Source organism: Aquarana catesbeiana, linkage group LG07 (genome assembly GCF_042186555.1).
Source record: "Aquarana catesbeiana isolate 2022-GZ linkage group LG07, ASM4218655v1, whole genome shotgun sequence".
NCBI classification, from domain to species: domain Eukaryota; kingdom Metazoa; phylum Chordata; class Amphibia; order Anura; family Ranidae; genus Aquarana; species Aquarana catesbeiana.
Genome location: NC_133330.1, coordinates 346,417,773 through 346,445,535, shown reverse-complemented (window position 1 = coordinate 346,445,535; position 27,763 = coordinate 346,417,773). Strand labels below are relative to the sequence as shown.

The 27,763-nt window shown below is 47.9% G+C and overlaps 1 protein-coding gene across 1 annotated transcript; it reads left to right on the top strand.

Moving 5' to 3' along the window:
• Positions 1 to 1,125: 1,125 nt before the first annotated feature.
• Positions 1,126 to 27,763, top strand: UROD (uroporphyrinogen decarboxylase). Its single transcript, XM_073594006.1, has 10 exons — positions 1,126 to 1,211; positions 9,673 to 9,785; positions 10,196 to 10,275; positions 17,316 to 17,378; positions 20,017 to 20,214; positions 20,834 to 20,995; positions 21,384 to 21,521; positions 23,320 to 23,420; positions 24,151 to 24,217; positions 27,473 to 27,763. Exons 1-10 carry the CDS (start codon positions 1,189 to 1,191, stop codon positions 27,629 to 27,631), a joined length of 1,104 nt encoding a protein of 367 aa, XP_073450107.1. The 5' UTR covers positions 1,126 to 1,188; the 3' UTR covers positions 27,632 to 27,763.

The window sequence follows — 27,763 nt, the reverse complement described above, 5'->3', positions numbered from 1 at the left end:
CGGGGCCCCACCACAGGACACGCAATGTACAGATCCCTCATTATCCCCACATTTGTATGGGAGAGATTTTGTTAATAAAGTTTTCCTGGTGATGTTGCAGATCTCTGGACAGGACCCTTCCAGGGACAGGACTCTTCCGGGGACAGGACTCTTCCGGGGACAGGACTCTTCCGGGGACAGGACTCTTCCGGGGACAGGACTCTTCCGGGGACAGGACTCTTCCGGGGACAGGACTCTTCCGGGGACAGGACTCTTCCGGGGACAGGATCTTCCAGAGACAGGACCCTTCCAGGGACAGGACTCTTCCAGGGACAGGACCTTCCAGGGACAGGACTCTTCCAGGGACAGGACTCTTCCAGGGACAGGACCTTCCAGGGACAGACTCTTCCAGGGACAGGACTCTTCCAGGGACAGGACCCTTCCAGGGACAGGACCTTCCAGGGACAGGACTCTTCCAGGGACAGGACCCTTCCAGGGACAGGACCCTTCCAGGGACAGGACTCTTCCAGGGACAGGACCTTCCAGGGACAGGACTCTTCCAGGGACAGGACCTTCCAGGGACAGGACTCTTCCAGGGACAGGACCCTTCCAGGGACAGACTCTTCCAGGGACAGGACCTTCCAGGGACAGACTCTTCCGGGGACAGGACTCTTCCGGGGACAGGACTCTTCCAGGGACAGGACCTTCCAGGGACAGACTCTTCCAGGGACAGGACTCTTCCAGAACCTCTCACACACACAGTCCGCTGCGCGCACACTACACACAATACGGTACTCTCACCAAACAGCCGTGCACGTGTTCTCCTTGGCGCTTCCGGTCACCTAGCAACCGGCCGCCCTCCCGGAGCACGCTTAGATAGACGTCGTTGCGTTATGACGTTCTTCTCAGCGGGAAGGGGCGTGGCGGATGCGGATAGGAGGAGTGTGGGCGGAGTGTGGAGGGCAGAGCGGATAGGAGAGGGGGGTTGGGGGCGTGTATGGTGAGGAGTGTGGGCGGGGTATAGCGCAGTGTGGAGGGCAGAACGGATAGGAGAGGGGGGTTGGGGGCGTGTCGGTGGGCGGGGATAGGGCAGTGTGGAGGGCAGAGCGGATAGGAGAGGAGGTTGGGGGCGTGTCGGGTGGGCGGGGTGTGGGCGGGGATAGCGCAGTGTGGAGGGCAGAGCGGAGAGGAGATCTGTCAGTGATCGGGATGGAGCGGCCGGAGAACCTCATGTGAGTAATCCCGGGGGGGAGGGGACTATATCCGAGGACTGTGATTGGTTGATAATGGTAAGAGCGGCAGAGGTCTCTGGGAGGACTTCTATTATTATTATGGGGTGTCCGGTACCATGGGAGGAGCAGAGGCGTTACCCATAGCAACCAAAAGCAATGACAGGGGCTGTCTCACCCAGAGCGACAGGAAGTGAGAGGAAATCCTGCAATGGGGACACCTAGTGACCACTTCCTGTCTTGTCTCCAGAACAGGAAGTGAGGGGAAATCTCCCCTACTGATATGCTGTTGGCCCAAAATAAGAAAAAGCCCCCCGAGGTCTCATTATTGGGGGAGGGGTCCTCTGTTCTCATCCTCACCACCAGCCAATCAGGGTGAGTGACGGGTCCGTGCAGCTGCTGCATTCCTATTGACCTCCAGCTGGATCTTCTGGGGGGGGAGGGGGGGTATTTTTACAGAGTATCTTTAAGGAATTCTTCCAGGAATGAGATCCTCCAGGGACGGGACTCTCGGGGATGGGATCTTCCATGGTTGGGATCTTCCAGGGACGGGACTCTCGGGGATGGGATCTTCCATGGTCGGGATCTTCCAGGGACGGGACTCTAAAGCCCCCATACACATTATTCAATTATCTGCAGATTTTTGTCTTCAGATTTACCAAAACCGTATAATATGAGGTCACACCTTAGGAGTTTCATTTTGTATACAATCAGATCGTCCTTCTACTACATGGTTTTGGGTCTAAAGCCTCGTACATGCGGTACGATTGTTGGCCAACCGAGCGTCTGATTTTTGTCTTCAGGCCGTGTGCCGGGATCTCGTCTTGTATACTAACGATACACAATTGTTGTGCCACAAACACGATCGTAGTGATGTACTACGAGGAATTTCAGCTCTTGAGCGCCGCCCTTTGGGCCACTTCCAGTAGTGTCGTGTTTGGTGAGCATTGATTCCAAGCATGCGTGTTTGTACTTTGGACTTTTGGCAATCGGTGACGTCACACTGGCGATTGGTGACGTCACACTGGCGATTGGTGACGCCACACTGGCGATTGGTGACGCCACACTGGCGATTGGTGACGTCACACTGGCGATCGATGACGTCGCACTGGCGATTGGTGACGTCACACTGGCGATTGGTGACGTCACACTGGCGATTGGTGACGTCACACTGGCGATCGATGATATCGCACTGGCGATGGGTGACGTCACACTGATATGCACATCCTGGATTATAAAATTAGAGGGACCCCGGAAGCTCATTGTGTGGTTTAGACTTTGTGTCCACCATACGTGGGAGGGAGTCTGGACCACAGAGTGTCCTTCACAACTCAACATGTGGACTCCATGTACCTGTGATGTCACCAGGCTCCTCCTCCTCTGCGCCATTCTTCTCCAACACCGAGAAAAGTATTGCTGTTCCTTTGTGGACCGTGGACCTCCCCCTCCCCCCTTTTCTGGCCAGTTTTGCTCATGTACTTGGAATCTGGGACTTGATCCTCGTCTAGAGTTGCCGCCTCATCCCTTTAAACCTGAACACATGAGAATTACTCGGGTTCTGAGGGTAATTAAATGCAGATAAGACACCAAGTGAGTTTAATTATCACCTTAATCATCCTCAGAACCCGAGTAATTATTATGTATTCGGGTTTACAGGGATGAGGTGGTGATCATATCCTCGTCTATCACACATCCCGGATCTTTCTTATCCAGTCCTTTTTTTGCAGATGACCTTCTCAATCCTCTATGGTGCTGATCCCAAATACAGTAAAACCTCGGATTGTGAAGATAATTCCTTCCACAAACCTGCTTGTAATCCAAAGCACTTGTATATCAAAGCGAATTTCCCCACAAGAAATAATGGAAACTCAGATGATTCGTTCCACAACCATTTATATAAATCCTTCAGTTTATAGTCCATATAAAAAGATTCTAGCGATGTGATTGGTTGTGTGACCATAAAATGTCCGTCTACAAATGGAATCCTCCACAAGGGGATTAGAAGCAAAATCCAGCAGGAGCTCCAGAGTATAAAAGAGAAGAGAGGGCGCCTCGAAGTGTAGTGATCTGGTTACATGTAATGAAGGGAAAACATTTAGAAACTCACATGGGTGATGATTAGGAGAGGCAAATCTAATGCTGGCCATACACTATACGAAAAATCGGCCGAAAAATCGTTCGTATAGACACTTCGATCGTTTTTCGGCAAGTTAATGGGCACAAATCGATAATCATTTTTGTGGGAAAAAAACGAACGGGAAGTTTGGAAAATTTCTGCCGAACGTACGATAAATTGCAAGGTTAATGTGTTTCCCGTCCGAACTGTCTGCACTAGGTATATGTAAAAAAACGAACAAAAAATTATTTATTCATGTCCACTGAACAATTTATCGGTCATTATATGATGGCACCATCGTTTGTGGTCACGGTTGAACGTTCGTTTTTCGAAAATGGGTTCGGCCGATTTTCTGTATAGTGTATGGCCAGCATAAGTATGGAGACATCCGGGGTAAAGCCGTCCACATAGACCATCCCCCGCATCTCCGGCTCTCACCGCTCTCAGTCTGCGATCCTGACCGGGAAGACTACCCTGCAGGAGAGCGATCTGAAAGTGAGGCTTGAACCGTGGAAGGGATGACGTCAATGGCGGTGCGGGGGATGGTCTATGTGGACAACTTTACCCCGGATGCCTGTATACTTAGATGCACCTCTCCTAATCATCAGTCGTGAGTTGCTAAATGTTGTACCTTCATTACATGTAACCACATTGCTACACTTGGAGGCGCCTCTCTTCTCTTTTATACTCAATTGTGACGCTACTTCTATATCAAACCAAGGTTGTCCTGTATACCTCTAGGAGCCCTGTGGTACTGTGGGGCCCTTTGGTGGTACTGTGGGGCCCTTTGGTGGTACTGTGGGGCCCTTTGGTGGTACTGTGGGGCCTCTTGTGGTACTGTGGGGCCCTTCGGTGGTATTGTGGGGCCTCTTGTGGTACTGTGGGGCCTCTTGTGGTACTGTGGGGCCCTCCCGTGGTACTGTGGGGCCCTTCGGTGGTATTGTGGGGCCTCTATGCACACTTAAGGTGGTTGAAAACCCTTACAACACACTTTTGCTGACCTGACAAAGATCTCCGTGTTGTGTGCGCATGCGCCAGAAATGAATTGTGGGGAGAAGTTTCCCGCACTCTGAGGACTAGTAGGGAGGCTGTCCAATGATCATCAGAAATCCGCAGTGGGCGGAGTCTGTTCTGAGCAGAACTCGTGTTCAGGGACCCTCGCCCCAAATGTTGTATTCAGTGTTTGGGGTGTACTTCCCAGAGCACATACAGCGCTGACCAATCAGAACAGGACAGCGTCTGGTGACTCCGTCTGCCCAGTCATTGAGTCTGCTAGTGGCAGGCACCGCCCCTTAAAAGGTAGGTTCTTTTACACTTTATGAACCCCCCTTGTGTAGTGGAAGACCCTCCCCCCCCCCTGGTGGCACCCCCCCTTCCTGTGTGGCGGAGGACCCTCCCCCCTCCCTTGTGGGACCCCCCCCTTGTGTAGTGGAAGACCCCCCCCTGGTGGCACCCCCCCCTTCCTGTGTGGCGGAGGACCCTCCCCCCCATGTGGCTTGTATGTCAGAATGCTTCTCTTTTTATTTCTTGCGTTGGGTGTGAGGTCATTAATGGCGTGGTTCCCACGGTCACGTGATGGATTAGAGCGCGGTGCCGACATTCCTGTGTGGAGCAGAAATCGGATCGTGTCATGTGACCTCAATTATTGACTCTTCACTCGGCCTGTTGAGAAATCTTCTTTTTTTTTTTTTACAGAAAATCCTTAATCTTCCCTTTTCTCAGTGCTGCTGATCTCCTGTAGCTTCTTTGCTGCCACTTCATGTCTCAATGTTCTCCAGAAGTGGCGGCATTTCTCATGTTTCCTGATGGTGACAGCGGCCCGTGTCTGTAATCTCCATGTGACGGGGTGACAACACGGGGACAAAGCGTTGTCACCCTATAACAGGAAGTGACTGGACAAGGCCCTCCATGGCGGGATCACCGGGGATTATTCCGGTAAGTGGCCATACTGGGTGTGTAGCTCCCCCCCCTCCCCCGAACATGCTGCGTTTGCTGCTTGGAATCTCCCCGGTGATCCCGCCATGGAGGTTTTTGTTCAGACACTTCCTGTTCTAGGGTGACAACGCCCCGCCCCCGTCTCACATTTGTGCTCCTGTGTTGTCACCCCGGCTTCTGATGGAGACATCAGGCAGATCTTCAATATATAATACACAGACGCGGTCCAATGTTGTCAGAAGCCATCTGCATGCGGCTGTACGCCCCTCCCCCGGCATTGGTAAGTATCCGCGCACACGAGACGTTCGATGGAAAACGGCGGATGTAAAGCTGATGACATTCGCTTGTTAAATCTTCCAGGAGATTTCCGGGGTCACCTCTGGTGGGATTGGTGGAAAGTCGCAGCGATCGGTTCAGTTGTATCCTCGGCGCACACGAAACGCTGACCGCGCAGAATTCCCTGAGATCACATCGAGTTCTGTGAATGGGCGGCTGTGCGGTTATCTGCAGCTCTGCGGTGACCCCGGGGTGTGTTATCTCCCCTGGCAGAGCTCTCGCCCCTCCCCCTGTCAAGGGTCTATCTGCCCCATACAGATGGGGAAAGCTGCAGACTCTGCACTTGTCGGGGGAGGGGCCCCAATGGAATGAATGAAGCGCGGTCACCGCCGACCCCCCCCTCCCCCCCCAAATCATATCCCAATAAAATGATGACCGGGGGGTCCTGATAACTTTCTTAAGAGTGAATACAAAAACTGATACTACGTCTTCCTTTTATTATTTTCAGCTTCTCAGCGATACTTTTCTTTAATGTCATGTGACTGTGGCAATGTGTCAGGTTTTTATTTTTGTATATATATTAATATATTATGTATGTGGTACCCCACCAGCGGAAGGACGCAGGATTCTCAACCAGGCAGGTTGGGGGGGGCTCCAGTGTATTTGCTTCTTTGGGACACGGAGCCCCGGGGATTTCTTAGAGATCCGGGTGGGATGAAATCCTCAGTCCTGGGTCCGGGTTTTGGGATCCACCGGCACACTGATTGGTCAGGTGTGGGCTGGACTATCTGTAGTCACCTGACCGCGGTTCTGGGCTCCGCCCTCCCAAGTCCAGGCTTGCCAGAGACCCGAGTCTGAGGGTTAGAGGGGCGGGAGGGTGTTTTCTATATGGACTGACAAGGGAAAGGTCTGAGGTGGAAGGTCTGAGGTGGAAGGTCTGAGGTGGAAGGTCTGAGGTGGAAGGTCTGAGGTGGAAGGTCTGAGGTGGAAGGTCTGAGGTGAAAGGTCTGAGGTGAAAGGTCTGAGGTGGAAGGTCTGAGGTGGAAGGTCTGAGGTGAAAGGTCTGAGGTGAAAGGTCTGAGGTGAAAGGTCTGAGGTGAAAGGTCTGAGGTGAAAGGTCTGAGGTGAAAGGTCTGAGGTGAAAGGTCTGAGGTGGAAGGTCTGAGGTGGAAGGTCTGATCCACGTGGCTGTATATGTCAGGTGACTCGGTATTTTCCGCTTGTGAATTATTACTGTGATGTTGAAACCCTGTGTGGGAATTCTGGACGGAATGTTCATTTCTTTTGTTTAATAAAAGTGGGTCAAACTCTTAAATGGCACAACTGGCAAGAGCTACACAACCCCCAATGTTATAAATAAATATCTATGCCTGAATGCTATAGATATAGATAGAGATAAATACATTTTTTTTTTTATTATTATTTATATCAGTCCTATTGGGGGGAGGGGGGGAGTGGCTTTGAGATGCAGGGGGTCTGCTATCTCCCCTTTATAACATGGAAAGGGATTGAGGACACGGATTCCCCAGTCTTTCTCTGTAGCCTCGGCTGCACTGAAGATGAATGGAGAAGAGACAGCGGCTCCTCCCCCATTCATAAACTGAAGTATCTTAAACACAGGTTACAATGCTCAGTTATGATTGGACAGACAGTGATCACTGACTCTGTGCATTCAGAAAAGGATGGATCTGGTAAATAACATACCAGCTCCTTCCTCCGTTCTCCATCCTGACAGAACCAGGACAGGGGGGCCGGAGGAGGAGCAGGGAGGACGTGGCGGGGGGGCCGGAGGAGGAGCAGGGAGGACGTGGCGGGGAGCCGGAGGAGGAGCAAGATGGACGTGGCGGGGGGCCGGAGGAGGAGCAGGGAGGACGCGGCGGGGGGCCGGAGGAGGAGGAGCAGGGAGGACGTGGCGGGGGGCCGGAGGAGGAGGAGCAGGGAGGACGTGCCGGGGGAGGAGCAGGGAGGACGTGGCGGGGGGCCGGAAGGGGAGAAGCAGGGAGGACGTGGCGGGGGCCCGGAAGAGGAGGAGCAGGGAGGACGTGGCGGGGGCCCGGAAGAGGAGGAGCAGGGAGGACGTGGCGGGGGGCCGGAAGAGGAGGAGCAGGGAGGACGTGGCGGGGAGCCGGAGGAGGAGCAGGGAGGACGTGTCGGGGGGGCCGGAGGAGGAGGAGCAGGGAGGACGTGTCGGGGGGCCGGAGGAGGAGCAGGGAGGACGTGGCGGGGGGCCGGAGGAGGAGCAGGGAGGACGTGGCGGGGGGGCCGGAGGAGGAGCAGGGAGGACGTGGCGGGGGGGCCGGAGGAGGAGCAGGGAGGACGTGTCGGGGGGCCGGAGGAGGAGGAGCAGGGAGGACGTGGCGGGGAGCCGGAGGAGGAGGAGCAGGGAGGACGTGTCGGGGGGCCGGAGGAGGAGGAGCAGGGAGGACGTGGCGGAGAGCCGGAGGAGGAGCAATGAGGACGTGGCGGGGGGGCCGGAGGAGGAGCAAGATGGGCGTGGCGGGGGGGCCGGAGGAGGAGCAGGGAGGACGTGGCGGGGGGCCGGAGGAGGAGGAGCAGGGAGGACGTGTCGGGGGGCCGGAGGAGGAGGAGGAGCAGGGAGGACGTGGCGGGGGGGCCGGAGGAGGAGCAGGGAGGACGTGGCGGGGGGGCCGGAGGAGGAGCAGGGAGGACGTGGCGGGGGGGCCGGAGGAGGAGCAGGGAGGACGTGTCGGGGGGCCGGAGGAGGAGGAGCAGGGAGGACGTGGCGGGGAGCCGGAGGAGGAGGAGCAGGGAGGACGTGTCGGGGGGCCGGAGGAGGAGGAGCAGGGAGGACGTGGCGGAGAGCCGGAGGAGGAGCAATGAGGACGTGGCGGGGGGGCCGGAGGAGGAGCAAGATGGGCGTGGCGGGGGGGCCGGAGGAGGAGCAGGGAGGACGTGGCGGGGGGCCGGAGGAGGAGGAGCAGGGAGGACGTGTCGGGGGGCCGATGGAGGAGCAGTGAGGACGTGGCGGGGGGCCGGAGGAGGAGGAGCAGGGAGGACGTGTCGGGGGGCTGGAGGAGGAGCAGGGAGGACGTGTCGGGGGGCTGGAGGAGGAGCAGGGAGGACGTGTCGGGGGGCCGGAGGAGGAGCAGGGAGGACGTGTCGGGGGGCCGGAGGAGCAGGGAGGACGTGTCGGGGGGCCGGAGGAGGATATGGGGACAGTCGGGGACGATCGGTGCGGTGGTGGGAGGAGTTACGATCACCGATCCCCCTTTTAGGATTTCAATAAAGCAGCCGAAAGTCGGGGGAGGGAGAGAAGGAGAAGTGGCTCTCGGCTGCTTTATTGAAATCCTAAAAGGGAGATCGGTGATCGTAACTCCTCCCACCAGCGCACCGATCGTCCCCGACTGTCCGGGTTGAGGGTCAAGATTCTGAAGATTTTCCCGAGTACAAGACCTCCTGGAAATGCTCGGTATTGGTGCGATCCTAATGATGACCCATCCACAACTTGTCAACAGAAGAATGATTTTCCCTTTTTTTAATTTTATGTTTCTTTCCAGACCATAATTTATACTCAGTGATGTCATCACCGGGTCTCTGAGCTTCTCTATGCAATGCAGGCAGATCATGGTTAGTGGGAGGGGCTGACAGGGGGCTGTACATAGCTTCCCGACAACAGCACAGCCCCCTGCTGGGGGAGGAGTTATGCAAATATCAAAACACCATGATGGGTGGGTGTCAGTCTGGAGGAGTGGGCGTTCCTAGGAAGGCCGTATTTGCATAGGTAACGCCCACATGTAATCCTGAACCTTCCATGATTGAAAGAACTAAAATCCAATGAATGAAAGGGGTGGGGCCAGGAACAGTCTGGATGTCCTCTAGCCAGGAAATGGGGCGGGGCTTTATCTGACTTGCTGCACCTTCTAATGCACATTGTGAGAAGCTCAGAGTGTGCGGTGATATCAGAGGAAGACATTTCAGTCCAGGAGAGGAGGCTGTACAAGACTGAAGGGGGATTTAGGAAGTAGAGGAACTACAAGTCCAAGCAGACGTGCCGCCCCCCCTGTGCTCTCCTATGATTGGCAGATCTGTACATAGAGATTGGGGATTGGACGATGTGATTGGTGGGGGGCGGGGTGTCACATGGCTCCATCTAATCTATTTTTTTTGTATTTATAGTGCTGAGAATTTCCCTCCTCTGCAGAATGATACATTCCTACGGGCCGCCCGCGGGGAGGAGTGCCGACATGTGCCGGTGTGGTGTATGAGACAGGCCGGCCGCTACCTGCCAGGTGAGGGCGCCATACCGGGGGGCAGGATGGGACTCACCGATTCGGGACTGTCATGGCGGCCCCCGGCCTGGCAGAGTCATTGGAAGTCACCGATTTGTCAAATCTTCCTGACCGAACCCGGGGCTCCCCTCCCCTCCCCCCCCCCCCCCCCCCATCTCTCCTCCCGAACCCGGGGCTCCCCTCCCCCCCCCCCTCCCCCATCTCTCCTCCCGAACCCGGGGCTCCCCCCATCTCTCCTCCCCGGACCCCGGGGGCTCCCCTCCCGCTCTCTCCTCCTGGACCCTGGGGGGTTCCCCTCCCCCTCCCCCATCTCTCTGGTTCTAACCCTTCCACTCCCCATATAAACAAGCAGTTGCCCCCTAGTGACGAATAATAGAACTGCAGCTTTATTCTCTCCCCTCATTTTTCAGAGTTCCGGGAGACTCGCGCCGGACAGGACTTCTTTGCATCGTGTCGCAGCCCAGAGATCTGCTGTGAGCTCACCTTACAGGTAACATGGAGATGGGGGGGGAGGGGGGATCTGTACAATTTTATGTTATTTCCCTGAATATGGAGATTCATTCATTACAGAAAATAAAAACTTCCAAGATATACATTTGCTTTGCCGGCCGGCATCTCTCTATATGTAGACCCAAAACCCACACGGCACCCCCTTACCGGAATCACTGGGGGCCACTTACTGCTGTGCGTGTGTCATCCATTCATTGGGATTGGTCAGTAACCGTACTATAAACCCCGCCCATCACCTCCACCGAGCGTGGCAAGTGTAGTCCAGCCCCATAACAGAAGGTCTGTACCTGCAGGGGGGGGGGGTTGGGGCAGAAGCAGGGGCGGATCCAGAGCCTAGTCTCGGGAGGGGCACTGGCAGAAAATACACTAACTGACCCCCATACTACACTAACTGACCCCCATACTACACTAACTGACCCCCATACTACACTAACTGACCCCCATACTACACTAACTGACCCCCATACTACACTAACTGACCCCCATACTACACTAACTGACCCCCATTCTACACTAACTGACCCCCATACTACACTAACTGACCCGCCATACTACACTAACTGACCCCCATACTACACTAACTGACCCCCATACTACACTAACTGACCCCCATACTACACTAACTGACCCCCATACTACACTAACTGACCCCCATACTACACTAACTGACCCCCATACTACACTAACTGACCCCCATACTACACTAACTGACCCCCATACTACACTAACTGACCCCCATACTGCACTAACTGTATGTATTGTAACAGGGGCGGCGGAAGAACGGAAGTCTCGCACAGTCTGCCTATTACTCCAGCCTCCTCAGCATCTAGTGTCGTGTCCAGGCTGTGTCACACTGTCGCGTCGGTCGGCTCTGAGAGACTCGAGTCCGACCTCCGACGTGACGCCGTGACTCACTCACTGCAGTGTGACTGACCTGACTGACGTCACTTGTTTTCTAACGCCAGGGCCGCCTGGCGTCTAGCAACGAGTGCAGGGAAGAGGCTCCACCCACCTATCCTTCCTTCAGTGTCAGACCGCCGCCACCCATACGTACCACATGCGAGTCTCTCTCTCGGTGCCGCTGAGCAGCGCATGTGAGAGAAAGACTCGGGCCGGCAGCGGAGCGGCAGGAGACAATTACATTCAGACTCAGAGTGTGCTATTATTTCAATTGCCCTGTTGCCCCCCAACCCCCCCCCCGATCCGCCCCTGGGCAGAAGAGCCCGTGTATAGCGCCCCCCACACTGCACTGTTTGAGGTTGCAATGATTTGCAGATTTTGGTGCAAAAAGTTAATAAATGAACTAAAACTGGTATAAAAATGTCCATTTCCTAAATATTTGCAGAGGTTGGAGTGTGCCAATGAAAAGTGAAGAGTGTCGGGGGGGGGGATATCACAGAAAACAAGCAAATGGTGTAAACAGTTCAATCTCTGTATTTGCAGACGATACTAAGCTAAGCAGGGCAATAACTTCTCCGCAGGATGTGGAAACCTTGCAAAAAGACCTGAACAAATTAATGGGGGAGGGGCGACTACATGGCAAATGAGGTTCAATGTAGAAAAATGTAAAATAATGTATTTGGGTGGTAAAAATATGAATGCAATCTATACACTGGGGGGAGAACCTCTGGGGGGATCTAGGATGGAAAAGGACCTGGGGGTCCTAGTAGATGATAGGCTCAGCAATGACATGCAATGCCAAGCTGCTGCTAACAAAGCAAACAGAATATTGGCATTAAAAAGGGGGATCAACTGCAGAGATAAAACGATAATTCTCCCGCTCTACAAGACTCTGGTCCGGCCGCACCTGGAGTATGCTGTCCAGTTCTGGGCACCAGTCCTCAGGAGGGATGTACTGGAAATGGAGCGACTACAAAGAAGGGCAACAAAGCTAATAAAGGGTCTGGAGGATCTTAGTTATGAGGAAAGGTTGTGAGCTCTGAACTTATTCTCTCTGGAGAAGAGACGCTTGAGAGGGGATATGATTTCATTATATAAATACCGGACTGGTGACCCCACAATATATAAATACCGGACTGGTGACCCCACAATATATAAATACCGGACTGGTGACCCCACAATATATAAATACCGGACTGGTGACCCCACAATATACAAATACCGGACTGGTGACCCCACAATATATAAATACCGGACTGGTGACCCCACAATATATAAATACCAGACTGGTGACCCCACAGTATATAAATACCGGACTGGTGACCCCACAATATATAAATACCGGACTGGTGACCCCACAATATACAAATACCGGACTGGTGACCCCACAATATATAAATACCGGACTGGTGACCCCACAATATATAAATACCGGACTGGTGACCCCACAATATATAAATACCGGACCATATATATAATTTTTTTTTTTTTTTCTAACACCCTAGAGAATAACATGGACATTGTTGTAATACTTTCTGTCACACCGTTTTTGCGCAGCGGTCATACAAGTACACTCATTTGAATTAGAAAATAAAACAGTGAAGTTGACCAATTTTTTTTTTTTTTATATTGTGAAAGATGATGTTACGCCGAGTTAATTGTTACCCAACATCTCACGCTTCAAAATTGCGCCCGCGGAATGGCGACAAACTTTTTACCCTTAAAAATCTCCATGGGTGACGTTTAAAAAAAAAAATCTACAGGTTGCATGTTTCGACTTACAGAGGAGGTCTAGTGATAGAATTATTGCTCTCGCTCTACCGATCGCAGCGATATCTCACATGTGTGGTTTGAACACCATTTTCATATGCGGGCGCTACTCACACGAGCTCGGCGGGACAGGGCGTGTTTTAAAAAAAATATTTTTTATTTTTACACTGTTCTTTAAAAAAAAAAAAAAATGGTGTCACTTTTATTCCTATTATAAGGAATGTAAACATCCCTCGTAATAATAGAAAAAATTATGACAGGTCCTCTTATATATGAGATCTGGGGGGTCAAAAAGATCTCAAATCTCATATTTACATTAAAATGCAATACAAAAAATAAAAATGTCTCCTTTTATGAGCTGTGGGTGGAAGTGACATTTTGACGTGGCTTCCGCCCTGCAGTGGTATGGAGATGGGTGAGGGGTCATCTTCCCCTCACTCCATACCAAGCCAGGGAGAGAACCCGATCACCTCCGCTGCTACCGATGGTTCCGGTAAGCGGCTGAGGGCACCAGGGAGGGGGGATCCTCTCCCACCGCCAATAAAAGTAATCTTGCGGCGAATCGACCGCAGAGACCACTTTTTATCTGAAACTGGACCGCTCACTGAAGAAGAGGATACCGGGGTTATGGTAGCTGCTGCTATAACAATGATAGTCGTCTTCAAAGTGTCGCCGTATAACTGCAGAGTGAGCCGGTCCGGAGGCGGTTAAACTACGTAGAGGGTTCTTTACTGTAAGAGCGGCAAGGATGTGGAATTCCCTTCCACAGGCGGTGGTCTCAGCGGGGAGCATTGATAGCTTCAAGAAACTATTAGATAATCACCTGAATGACCACAACATACAGAGATATATAATGTAATATGACATATAATCACACAACATACAGAGATATATAATGTAATATGACATATAATCACACAACATACAGAGATATATAATGTAATATGACATATAATCACACAACATACAGAGATATATAATGTAATATGACATATAATCACACAACATACAGGATATATAATGTAATATGACATATAATCACACAATATACAGAGATATATAATGTAATATGACATATAATCACACAACATACAGAGATATATAATGTAATATGACATATAATCACACAACATACAGGATATATAATGTAATATGACATATAATCACACAACATACAGGATATATAATGTAATATGACATATAATCACACAACATACAGAGATATATAATGTAATATGACATATAATCACACAACATACAGAGATATATAATGTAATATGACATATAATCACACAACATACAGAGATATATAATGTAATATGACATATAATCACACAACATACAGAGATATATAATGTAATATGACATATAATCACACAACATACAGAGATATATAATGTAATATGACATATAATCACACAACATACAGAGATATATAATGTAATATGACATATAATCACACAACATACAGGGATATATAATGTAATATGACATATAATCACACAACATACAGAGATATATAATGTAATATGACATATAATCACACAATATACAGAGATATATAATGTAATATGACATATAATCACACAACATACAGAGATATATAATGTAATATGACATATAATCACACAACATACAGAGATATATAATGTAATATGACATATAATCACACAACATACAGAGATATATAATGTAATATGACATATAATCACACAACATACAGGATATATAATGTAATATGACATATAATCACACAATATACAGAGATATATAATGTAATATGACATATAATCACACAACATACAGAGATATATAATGTAATATGACATATAATCACACAACATACAGGATATATAATGTAATATGACATATAATCACACAACATACAGGATATATAATGTAATATGACATATAATCACACAACATACAGAGATATATAATGTAATATGACATATAATCACACAACATACAGAGATATATAATGTAATATGACATATAATCACACAACATACAGAGATATATAATGTAATATGACATATAATCACACAACATACAGAGATATATAATGTAATATGACATATAATCACACAACATACAGAGATATATAATGTAATATGACATATAATCACACAACATACAGAGATATATAATGTAATATGACATATAATCACACAACATACAGGGATATATAATGTAATATGACATATAATCACACAACATACAGAGATATATAATGTAATATGACATATAATCACACAATATACAGAGATATATAATGTAATATGACATATAATCACACAACATACAGAGATATATAATGTAATATGACATATAATCACACAACATACAGAGATATATAATGTAATATGACATATAATCACACAATATACAGAGATATATAATGTAATATGACATATAATCACACAACATACAGAGATATATAATGTAATATGACATATAATCACACAACATACAGGATATATAATGTAATATGACATATAATCACACAACATACAGGGATATATAATGTAATATGACATATAATCACACAACATACAGAGATATATAATGTAATATGACATATAATCACACAACATACAGAGATATATAATGTAATATGACATATAATCACACAACATACAGAGATATATAATGTAATATGACATATAATCACACAACATACAGAGATATATAATGTAATATGACATATAATCACACAACATACAGGATATATAATGTAATATGACATATAATCACACAACATACAGGATATATAATGTAATATGACATATAATCACACAACATACAGAGATATATAATGTAATATGACATATAATCACACAACATACAGAGATATATAATGTAATATGACATATAATCACACAACATACAGAGATATATAATGTAATATGACATATAATCACACAACATACAGAGATATATAATGTAATATGACATATAATCACACAACATACAGAGATATATAATGTAATATGACATATAATCACACAACATACAGGATATATAATGTAATATGACATATAATCACACAACATACAGAGATATATAATGTAATATGACATATAATCACACAATATACAGAGATATATAATGTAATATGACATATAATCACACAACATACAGAGATATATAATGTAATATGACATATAATCACACAACATACAGGATATATAATGTAATATGACATATAATCACACAACATACAGGATATATAATGTAATATGACATATAATCACACAACATACAGAGATATATAATGTAATATGACATATAATCACACAACATACAGAGATATATAATGTAATATGACATATAATCACACAACATACAGGGATATATAATGTAATATGACATATAATCACACAACATACAGAGATATATAATGTAATATGACATATAATCACACAATATACAGAGATATATAATGTAATATGACATATAATCACACAACATACAGAGATATATAATGTAATATGACATATAATCACACAACATACAGAGATATATAATGTAATATGACATATAATCACACAATATACAGAGATATATAATGTAATATGACATATAATCACACAACATACAGAGATATATAATGTAATATGACATATAATCACACAACATACAGGATATATAATGTAATATGACATATAATCACACAACATACAGGGATATATAATGTAATATGACATATAATCACACAACATACAGAGATATATAATGTAATATGACATATAATCACACAACATACAGAGATATATAATGTAATATGACATATAATCACACAACATACAGAGATATATAATGTAATATGACATATAATCACACAACATACAGGGATATATAATGTAATATGACATATAATCACACACATAGGTTGGACTTGATGGACTTGTGTCTTTTTTCAGCCTCACCTTCTATGTAACTATGTAATATTAGGGGGGGGGGTGGATTCCGGATATTCTGGTTGTAGCAAATTTCTTCCTGTCTTCTATGAATGAACATCCTTGACTCCTTCCTGCCCACCCTGGGGGGCCCTTTATACTGTTCAGAATGGGGGGGTGGGGGGGGGGACAGGAAGGATCACATGATCACTGTCGGATCTTTAGTCCAGACCGAGTAGCTCAGACTTGGTGCTGTGCTCTCTGCACATAAACGTTAACCGCCCCTCCCCCCACCCAGAGATGTATGTGTGCAGTGTGTGGGGTGGGGTGACCCGTTTGCTGCGGCACATATATGTTGGGGGGGCGGGGGGGGTGATATCCTGACATGTTGGGATGTGACTGACTGGTTTCTGCTCTGCTGTATAACGCTCTGTGTCTTCACCTGCAGCCTCTGCGACGTTTCCCTTTGGATGCCGCCATCATCTTCTCCGACATCCTCGTCATTCCTCAGGTACGTCAGGACCAATCCGAGGGACTTCTCTGACTGATACAGGAAATGATCAATAAGACGTAGTCCACCATCATTCCTCCCTGGGGGGTCCGATCACAGCTCGGCGTTCCAGTGATTTGTCTACAAGCGGAACTTTAACACGACATCTGAGAACCACAAACCAAAAACACTATTATAGCAAACTCCCCCCATACATCTATCCGCCTGTGTCTTGTCTCCCTCCCGCCCGTGTGTGGAACCCCTCATAATGGGCACAGCGGGTGTACAGACCCGGGAACTCAGCACAGGGATGGTGGGAACCCCTCATAATGGGCACAGCGGGTGTACAGACCCGGGAACTCAGCACAGGGATGGTGGGAACCCCTCATAATGGGCACAGCGGGTGTACAGACCCGGGAACTCAGCACAGGGATGGTGGGAACCCCTCATAATGGGCACAGCGGGTGTACAGACCCGGGAACTCAGCACAGGGATGGTGAGAACCCCTCATAATGTGCACAGCGGGTGTACAGACCCGGGAACTCAGCACAGGGATGGTGAGAACCCCTCATAATGGGCACAGCGGGTGTACAGACCCGGGAACTCAGCACAGGGATGGTGGGAACCCCTCATAATGGGCACAGCGGGTGTACAGACCCGGGAACTCAGCACAGGGATGGTGAGAACCTCTCATAATGGGCACAGCGGGTGTACAGACCCGGGAACTCAGCACAGGGATGGTGAGAACCCCTCATAATGGGCACAGCGGGTGTACAGACCCGGGAACTCAGCACAGGGATGGTGAGAACCCCTCATAATGGGCACAGCGGGTGTACAGACCCGGGAACTCAGCACAGGGATGGTGGGAACCCCTCATAATGGGCACAGTGGGTGTACAGACCCGGGAACTCAGCACAGGGATGGTGGGAACCCCTCATAATGGGCACAGCGGGTGTACAGACCCGGGAACTCAGCACAGGGATGGTGGGAACCCCTCATAATGGGCACAGTGGGTGTACAGACCCGGGAACTCAGCACAGGGATGGTGAGAACCCCTCATAATGGGCACAGCGGGTGTACAGACCCGGGAACTCAGCACAGGGATGGTTTAGCTTTAAGCAGTCTTCACCCAACTATCATTCTCTGATTGGGTGCTTTAAGGCATCCCAGACTGAGAATGTTCCTCTTCCAGATGTCACAATAGATGCGGCCAAATGACGCTCCGTTATGGGGGGAGACGTGTCTCTGGTGTCATTCATATTCCAGCTGTCATTCTTCCAGTTCGGGTGTCAGGGAAAGCGACATCTGCCTGCTGAGTACACTGACATCCAACTCTGTGCTCCATATGCATTGCTGCTGATCAGCCACCAGAGGGCTCCAGAGGAGTCCTGACCTTATCCAGCGATCGATGAATCAGGTCAGACGTACAATTCCTTCACATCTGCTATGAACAGAAGCTGTTCTGCCGCGCGCTCCGCTGGCATGTGGTGCCGTGAGAGTTGCACAGTTGCTGCTGGGGACCGTCTCTCCCTCTGATGGCAACGAGGCGCAGAGATGAGATTTGACACAGCTGGGGGCGGCGCTCCCTAGACACAAAGTGGACGCAACCCGGGGACAATGTGGCCCCCCAACTGCAACACCTGACCCCATGAATATGGCGCGCCATCAGGTTCTGTGTGCTGGGATCTGAGCGGAGGATATAGACCTCTGAGCGGAGGATGGGGACCTCTGAGCGGAGGATATAGATCTCTGAGTGATATACTTAATGAAATGGGGGATGGGATGCATTTTAAAGCTAAAGTTTAATCTGCTCACCCCTCCCCCCACTTTATCAACATAATTCGTTTTTAACCCCTTCAATACCAGGGGGCACTTCCCCCCCTTCCTGCCCAGGCCAATTTTTCATCTTTTCAGTGCTGTCACTTTTTAAAGGACAATTGCGCGGTCATGTAACTCTGTACCCAAATGAGATTTTTTTTTTTTTCCCCACAAATAGAGATTTCTTTTGGTGGTATTTGATCACCTCTGCATTTTTTTTATTATTTGCTAAACGAATAAAAAAAAAAAAAACGAAAAATTTTGAAAAAAAAAAACGTTTTCTTTGTTTTTATTATAAAATTTTGTAAATAAGTTTTCTCCTGCACTGATAGCTGGCACTGATTTAACTGAACTGGGGGGGGGGGGTCTGCGCTGATAATCAATCAGCACAGACCCCCCCTGTCAGGAGAGCAGCCGATCGGCTCTCATCTACTCTTGTCTGTCAGACACGACTGAGGAAAAGCCGATCACCGGCTCTTCCTGTTTACATCGTGATCAGTGGTGATTGGACACTGCTGATCACGTGGTAAAGAGCTTGGATCAGAGACTTTTTACTTAGATCGGAGTTGCGGTGTGTCAGACTGACATGCCGCAATAACGATCGCCGCCCCCAGGGGCGCGCAGCGGCTTGATATCCTGGCGATTTCATATGACGCCCGGTCAGGATATCACAACCACTTTGCCGCTGTCATTTTGCTATTGACGGGCAGCAAGTGGTTAAATAAATCCTTTCCATTGTCATAATGCACTTTATTTTGGACCCCCCCCATCCTCCATCCTCCATCCCCCATCCTCCATCCTCTCCCATCAGAACATAATGTATTCTTCTCGTCTCTCGTAGGCTTTGGGTATGGAGATCCGTATGGAGCCGGGAAGAGGACCCGTATTCCCAGAACCCCTCCAGAGTCCGCAGGACCTGCAGAAGCTGAAGCCCACCATTGACGTCTCCCAGGATCTGGGCTATGTGTTCCGTGCCATCACCCTCACCCGTCACAAGATCGAAGGGAAGGTCCCTCTGATTGGTTTCACTGGCGCTCCGGTGAGGGGGGGGGGGGGGGCCTAATCCACCTCTAATCCGGCCTTTTTCTGGCACTTTTTGTTCACATGTAACAATCAGTATTTTTTGCTTGAAAACTTCTTAGAACCCCCAAACATTATATATTTTAAAGGCCCTAGAGAATAAATTGGAGGGAGTTGCAATTTTTTTTCGTCACATGGTATTTGCGCAGAGGTTTTTCAAACGTAATTTTGTTTTGGGGAAAAAAGTACTTAAAAAAATGTATATATATTTTCCAATTTTAGCTAAAATATAAAAGATGACGTTACAATGAGTAAATACCCAACATCTCACACCGGTAATAGCCACACATCTAATCCCGGTATAACCACTTTAAGTTTTGCGACGTACGTCTCTGCCACTGGTCAGCAAGTGGTTTTACTAAACTCCTGGATACCATGTGAAGATCCAGGATGTGTTGGTGATTTTATAAGCTCTGACCTGCAGGCTGTACTGGTCCCATCATATTGTAATGGCGTTCCTGATTGGTTTCCTCTGTTCCTTCAGGAGAGTGAATGAGTATTTGATATTCATAGTCCTGATATAAATGTGTGGATATTGTAGATGTCTGGTGACCTTTGTGTCTTCTCTTCCATCCCAGTGGACACTGATGACCTATATGATTGAAGGTGGCGGATCTGCAACCATGTCCAAGGCCAAACGTTGGCTCTATCAGAACCCAACTGCCAGTCAGAAGCTCCTGCAGCAGCTCACGGATGTCATTGTAGATTACCTGGTGGGACAGGTGGCAGCAGGTGCCCAGGTAGAGTGACATCTCTGTTCTTTGGTTACCTAAAACCTCCATACCAGTATGTGTGTGATAACCCTTACCCGAGAACTCCACACCACCATATGGGTGGACACCCTTACCCGAGAACTCCACACCACCATATGGGCGGACATCCTTACCCGGGAACTCTGTACCCCCACGTGGTTGGACACCTTTATCCAAAAACTCCACACCACCACGTGGGTGGACACTTTGGTTTATTTTTTTTAGCTCCTCTGAAAGTCCTGAATCATTTTTCAATTCATGTAGAACTGCAGGAATGTTGTCACCCTCTAAGTAATGTAGCCAGGGGGAGACGAGTACCTGTAATGTTTCTATATTTCATAAGTTTTGTTAAGCAATTGTGTCTTTGTGTATTCAGGCTTTGCAGGTGTTTGAGTCTCATGCCGGATGTCTGGGACCCCAGCAATTTGCCGAATTCTCTCTGCCGTATCTTCGTGAGATCGCTCAGAGGGTCAAACAGAAGCTGAAATCTGAGGGGATGGAGGTGGTGCCCATGGTGAGTTCCCTGTACTGCTGTCTGTGCATCCCATTTCCCTCGTTTCCTTTTCTGGTGACACCCAAGTCAGGAAGTGAGGAGAGATTCCACCTACCCCACCCCCCGCGGTCGCTGATGGCAACAGAAATCTGTCAAAAGTTCTACTCCTTCCCCACCCCAGTTGTGGATAGGCCTTCCTTCTGTACTGAGCACCATTCAGTGCAAGAATGCTGTCCGATGACAACCCCCAGGGGATGTCCATGACGACCTGGGCTTAGAGAAGTAGATCGAATGATGCCGGACGTCGTTCGACCCGGAAGCCCGGCGACATCTAGTGGTAGAAAAGAATTGCTGCGGGGGACTCGCTGTTTTTGTTTGTTTTGTTTTTTAATTGTTTATACAATTTAACTTTCAGCTATGTGGTGGTTGTTAGAAGAATAATTATAAAAACTATTAGAAGTAAAAATAAACAAATATATTTAGTATATATTTTTATTCAATAATATATGTAAATATCATGTTGCTGTTTATAATAATTAGTAGTAATATTTATTATTATTTTATATATAATATAATTTATTTTATTTTTTTTGTTATTCTTAACAAAAATGATAAACAAAATGAGTAATCAAATTATAATATTTTTTTAAATCTAATAATAAGTAATATATAAATAAATTAAAGATCATTTTAAAACAATAATGATTAATATTAGCAAATTATAATAATAATAAAATGATATTTAATTTTTTTATTCTACCAGAATTCTGTTCTGGTCAGCATGCGTTAAATGGAGGAGTTACAGATCCCAGAAGGAGCTGCCAGCCCCCTATTGGGACGGCAGATTTTAGTGCCCAATGGGGTTACAGAGCAAGCTTTACTTTTACTTTCCTTAAAAAAGGATTATGGGAAAGAATTTGGCGCCATAATGATTTGGAATCTTCCTGTTGGACAGTCATGTGACAGCACAGCGGTAGAGTTGTAGGGAGTGGCGGGGGAGGGGGTTGTTGCTGGTCGGGGATTTCTACCCTCCTGCAGAGGAGATTCCCGGCGTTTCCTGCACTGGATTTGGATGATGGTTCAGTCGGGGAATTAATTGGTGATATAAAATATAATGATCTGCAGCGCTATAAATGTAATATTAGAAATAAAAGGTCCAAAGTGTTTGAAATAAAGTCCTTGTTGAGGAGAAAACGCTGAAATCTCCCAGAGTGTAGACAGGAATACCAATCAGGTGAATACGGACTTCTCCTCCACCAAACACACCAGACCTCTTACCAATAAGAATGGACCACTTAATCACAGGTGGTCCAACAGGCCTGATAAATCCACAGAACCACGAAACCCCTCATAGAGATCACAGATGGCTGGGTCTTGTAGTTCCACCAAAGAATCAGAGGTGCATGCATAAAATATAAAAGAAGGAACTCCTCGTGGTGTCCTATTATAAATCCACGGTCATATTTATTCATCAGATAAAAACCAGCATGTAAAAAAAAAAAACTGCAGTCTGTATTGAGCAGCATTTGTTTCCAACCACAAAGATGGCCGCAGTCGACACGTGACAGTGTCGTGATGTCAGAACTCCTCCCAACGTGGCGTTTCGTCCAATTGAACGTAGTTAGGGGCGTGAATTGGTGATATAGGTGCTCCATATGGTGACCCGGCGCGGTTGTATTGATCGGTGTGGGGTGGGCGGAGCTCTCGTCTGTTCGCCCTGCTGGTCTTTGTAGTTCTTGCACTTCTAAGCGTCTTTTTTCATTTTATTTATTTTATTTTTTTTTTTCAACGTTTATTAACAATAAATGACTTCTTGCAGATTGTATTCGCTAAGGACGCTCATTACGCTTTAGAGGATCTCTCCCAGTCCGGCTATGAGGTGGTTGGGCTGGATTGGACGATTCGCCCCCAGGAGGCCAGGTGAGGGACCCCAAGTATGGGGCCACTTCAGAATCTGGGGGATCCGGGTGGATCTTAGTAATTTGTGGTAAGAGGGGACATTTTGAAGGGGGAGGGGGATTTGTGCTGGGGGAGAGTTTTGATAGGGGGGGGGGGGGGAATGTGAGCTAGTAGGAGTTGGAGGGAGGGGGGGGCTGGATAACGAAATGGGGGGCGGGGGTGGGGGGGGGTTGTTGGTATATGTGCTAGGAGTTTTTTTTTTTTTTTGTTTGTTTTTTTTTTCAATGGGGGGGGGGGGAGGGGGGTTTGAGGGGAATGGATTTGTTCTAGGATGGGGGACATGAAGCAGGGGGGAATGAGGAAGTGGATTTGTTCTAGGAGGGAGGTGTTATTTTTTTTATCTTGTTGGGGGGACTAAAGTTGAGATAGGAGTGATGGGGAGGAGCAATTTGTGCTGTGAGGGGAAAATTTGGGAGGGGGGGGTAGAGGACTTGCGGTAGGAGTTGAAGATTGGGTGGTAGAAGATCTGTGCACTGCAGCACATCCCTCCCTCTCATTCACTGGCAGTTGATGGTGGAGGGGAGCAGAGTAGAGATTCAGACTGATGCTGCACCGGCCCCCCCCCCTCCCCCATCTGACCCCATAGGGCCCGGTACACAAGTCCGGCCTGTACCCTCTTATGTTGGTGGCCTTCTATGTGACTGTGATCTCTGGTGAATGGTGATTGGTCTGACCGTCTCCTTTATTGCAGGGAGAGGACGGGACGGAAGGTGACTCTGCAGGGAAATCTGGACCCCTGCGCTCTGTACGCCAGCAAGGTGAGAGACGGAAAATTTCTGTAATCTCGCGTCTCCTCCGCGTTCTCTGATCTCTACTTCATAATTGCACGGATCACAGTGTTCCCTCTTTGCATTCTGACTTCGAAGTTCTGTTTTCTGCCCTTCAGGTGACTTCTCTGTCTTGAGGGGTCCTGGGGGGGCCTCGTTATTTGTTGGTCTGCAGTGTGTGAGCTTCAGCCCAGGACGAGGCACGCATGTTCTGTGTTTATTACTGGGGATGAGATGTACTCCTATCATGAGCAGTCATGTGATCATTATGGGATGTCTACAATGCGTGTGCTTCAGTCTGAGATGGGCTTTCATGTAAAGTATGATCACTGGGGATAAAAGACCTTCTACTTCTAACATGGGCAGTCCTGGGCCAGATGAATTGCCTTATCACTGGGAATGAGGGACCAACTACTCCGGGCATGGGAAGGTCTAGGATGGGCGATCACTGGGGATAAAGGACTATGTACTAATGTGGGCAGACCTGAGAGGGGAGTGTATGTGCTGTGTTATCACTGAGGACCATGTACACCAGACATGGGAAGCTCTAGGATGGACATGTATGTGCTGTGTTATCACTGAGGACCATGTACACCAGACATGGAAGGTCTAGGATGGGTGAGTATGTGCTGTGTTATCACTGAGGACCATGTACACCAGACATGGGAAGCTCTAGGATGGACATGTATGTGCTGTGTTATCACTGAGGACCATGTACACCAGACATGGGAAGGTCTAGGATGGACATGTATGTGCTGTGTTATCACTGAGGACCATGTACACCAGACATGGGAAGGTCTAGGATGGGTGAGTATGTGCTGTGTTATCACTGAGGACCATGTACTCCAGACATGGGAAGCTCTAGGATGGACATGTATGTGCTGTGTTATCACTGGGGACCATGTACTCCAGACATGAGAAGGTCTAGGATGGGTGAGTATGTGCTGTGTTATCACTGGGGACCATGTACTCCAGACATGGGAAGGTCTAGGATGGGTGAGTATGTGCTGTGTTATCACTGAGGACCATGTACTCCAGACATGGGAAGGTCTAGGATGGGTGAGTATGTGCTGTGTTATCACTGAGGACCATGTACACCAGACATGGGAAGGTCTAGGATGGGTGAGTATGTGCTGTGTTATCACTGAGGACCATGTACACCAGACATGGGAAGCTCTAGGATGGACATGTATGTGCTGTGTTATCACTGAGGACCATGTACACCAGACATGGGAAGCTCTAGGATGGGTGTGTTATCACTGGGGACCATGTACTCCAGACATGGGAAGGTCTAGAATGGGTGAGTATGTGCTGTGTTATCACTGAGGACCATGTTCTCCAGACATGGGAAGGTCTAGGATGGGTGAGTATGTGCTGTGTTATCACTGAGGACCATGTACTCCAGACATGGGAAGGTCTAGGATGGACATGTATGTGCTGTGTTATCACTGAGGACCATGTACTCCAGACATGGGAAGGTCTAGGATGGGTGAGTATGTGCTGTGTTATCACTGAGGACCATGTACACCAGACATGGGAAGGTCTAGGATGGACATGTATGTGCTGTGTTATCACTGAGGACCATGTACTCCAGACATGGAAGGTCTAGGATGGACATGTATGTGCTGTGTTATCACTGAGGACCATGTACTCCAGACATGGGAAGGTCTAGGATGGACATGTATGTGCTGTGTTATCACTGAGGACCATGTACTCCAGACATGGAAGGTCTAGGATGGACATGTATGTGCTGTGTTATCACTGAGGACCATGTACACCAGACATGGAAGGTCTAGGATGGATATGTGCTGGCTGGCGTCCCAGTTGGAACTTTTCCCTTTGTCATCTGGTCTAGGAGGGGAGGGGGTTTCTCTTACTTTGGAGAGATCTTCTCCTACTTCTGTTACTTCCTGTTGTGTCTCTGGGACAGGAAGTGAGGGGAAATCTTCCTGGTGGGACACTACAAAAAAGTGTGGATTTTATTTTTCTTTCTTTATTTTTCTTTTTTTTTATTTTTTATTTGTTTTCCTTCACTTCAGTTCCAGGCCTTTTCTTACACATTTTGTTCACATGTAAAAACCCGTACTTTTTGCTAGAAAAATACTTAGAACTCCCAAACATTATATATTCTTTTAAAGCAGAGACCTTGGAGAATAAAATGGTGGTAATTGCAATTTCTTATGTCTCACGGTATTTGCACAGCGGTTTTGAAAAAAACTTTATTTTAATTAAAAAAAAACACAATACATAACCCATTTTTTTTTTTTTTAAATATAAAAGATAATGTTACGCAGAGTAAACAGATACCAAACATGTCACAGTTTAAAATCGCACACAACCGCGACAATGTAAATTTTACTATCCCTAGACCACACTTTAAAACCCTTTACAGGTCCCCACTTTGATGTACAGAGGAGGTCTGATGTTAGAATGACTGCCCGTGATCCGACATTCAGTGATATGTCACATGTCACATGTGTGGGACGATCGCTGTGTACCTCCTCCTGCCCTAAAAACATTTGATCCCACCAAGATCTGTGTTTTTGAGTGCTTTTTTTATTTTTTAATGGTGCTGATGAGATCCGGGTAACCTGGAGGTGATGTCATGTCATTGCTTCTGGGTTACTATAGCAGAGAGCCAATCAGAGCTGCTCCTGGCTTTGTCGCAGGGTGGTCGCTCAGATCTCCTGGTGGGACAGGAGAGCCCAGGTAAAGCCGGGGGTGGGGGGTCGTCCCCTCCCCTTGCTTGTACAAGCAATCCATTCGCTAGTTAGCCGCTAGGATTGCTTTTACAAGAGAGCCGACCGCCGGCTCTAAACACAGTACTGGGGTGATGCCTACAGCTGCATATCATTCCGGTGCCCACCCCACCCCCATGCCCTGATTTTCTCCTTTTTTTTTTTTTTTTTTTCCTCATCCTGACCCTGCCTGTACGCTCCCCAACACCTAGGCAAAAAAAGGCACCGAGCCCATCAGAGCAGCTCTGTGCCTTGTGATAGCTAAATGCAGCAATCAGAAATCTAACCAGTACAGTTGAGGGTCTTCCTCTCCCAGGTATTGCACACCTTATCCTGCCCATATGTACCCTTCAACCCCTTTTCTCCCACTGCATGTGACATGTACATTAGCCCCTCCCCTCAAAAATAATCATTACACAGGGAAATCAAACCAGAACCTTCTGAAAGGTGTATGTAATGCTTCACTCCGAGTGACAATGTCCTCTCTCTCTCTCTCCCTCTCTCTCAGGAGAACATTGAGAAGATGGCGAAGACGATGGTGGAGGCCTTTGGTCGCCGGGCGTATATCGCTAACCTGGGCCATGGCTTGTACCCCGATATGGACCCGGAGCATGTGGGCGCCTTTATAGCCGCTGTGCACAAACACTCAGAGGAGGAGGAGAAGTGATGGAGGATCGCAGAACGTTTATTCCTCAGGAGCCGCTGCTTAGGAGGCCACATGGAGCCATTCCGGGATGCACATGGAGGACTGAACACCCCGTACTGGGGACTCCGCCCGCTGGGGGGGGGGGGGGGGGTT

Bases quoted from the DNA above. Each gene is read 5' to 3' on its own strand.
- UROD (XM_073594006.1), top strand. From the start codon at position 1,189: ATGGAGCGGCCGGAGAACCTCAT. The intron at 17,379-20,016 runs GTACGTCAGGAC...CGTCTCTCGTAG, and splicing joins ACATCCTCGTCATTCCTCAG to GCTTTGGGTATGGAGATCCG. The intron at 20,996-21,383 runs GTAGAGTGACAT...TTGTGTATTCAG, and splicing joins AGGTGGCAGCAGGTGCCCAG to GCTTTGCAGGTGTTTGAGTC.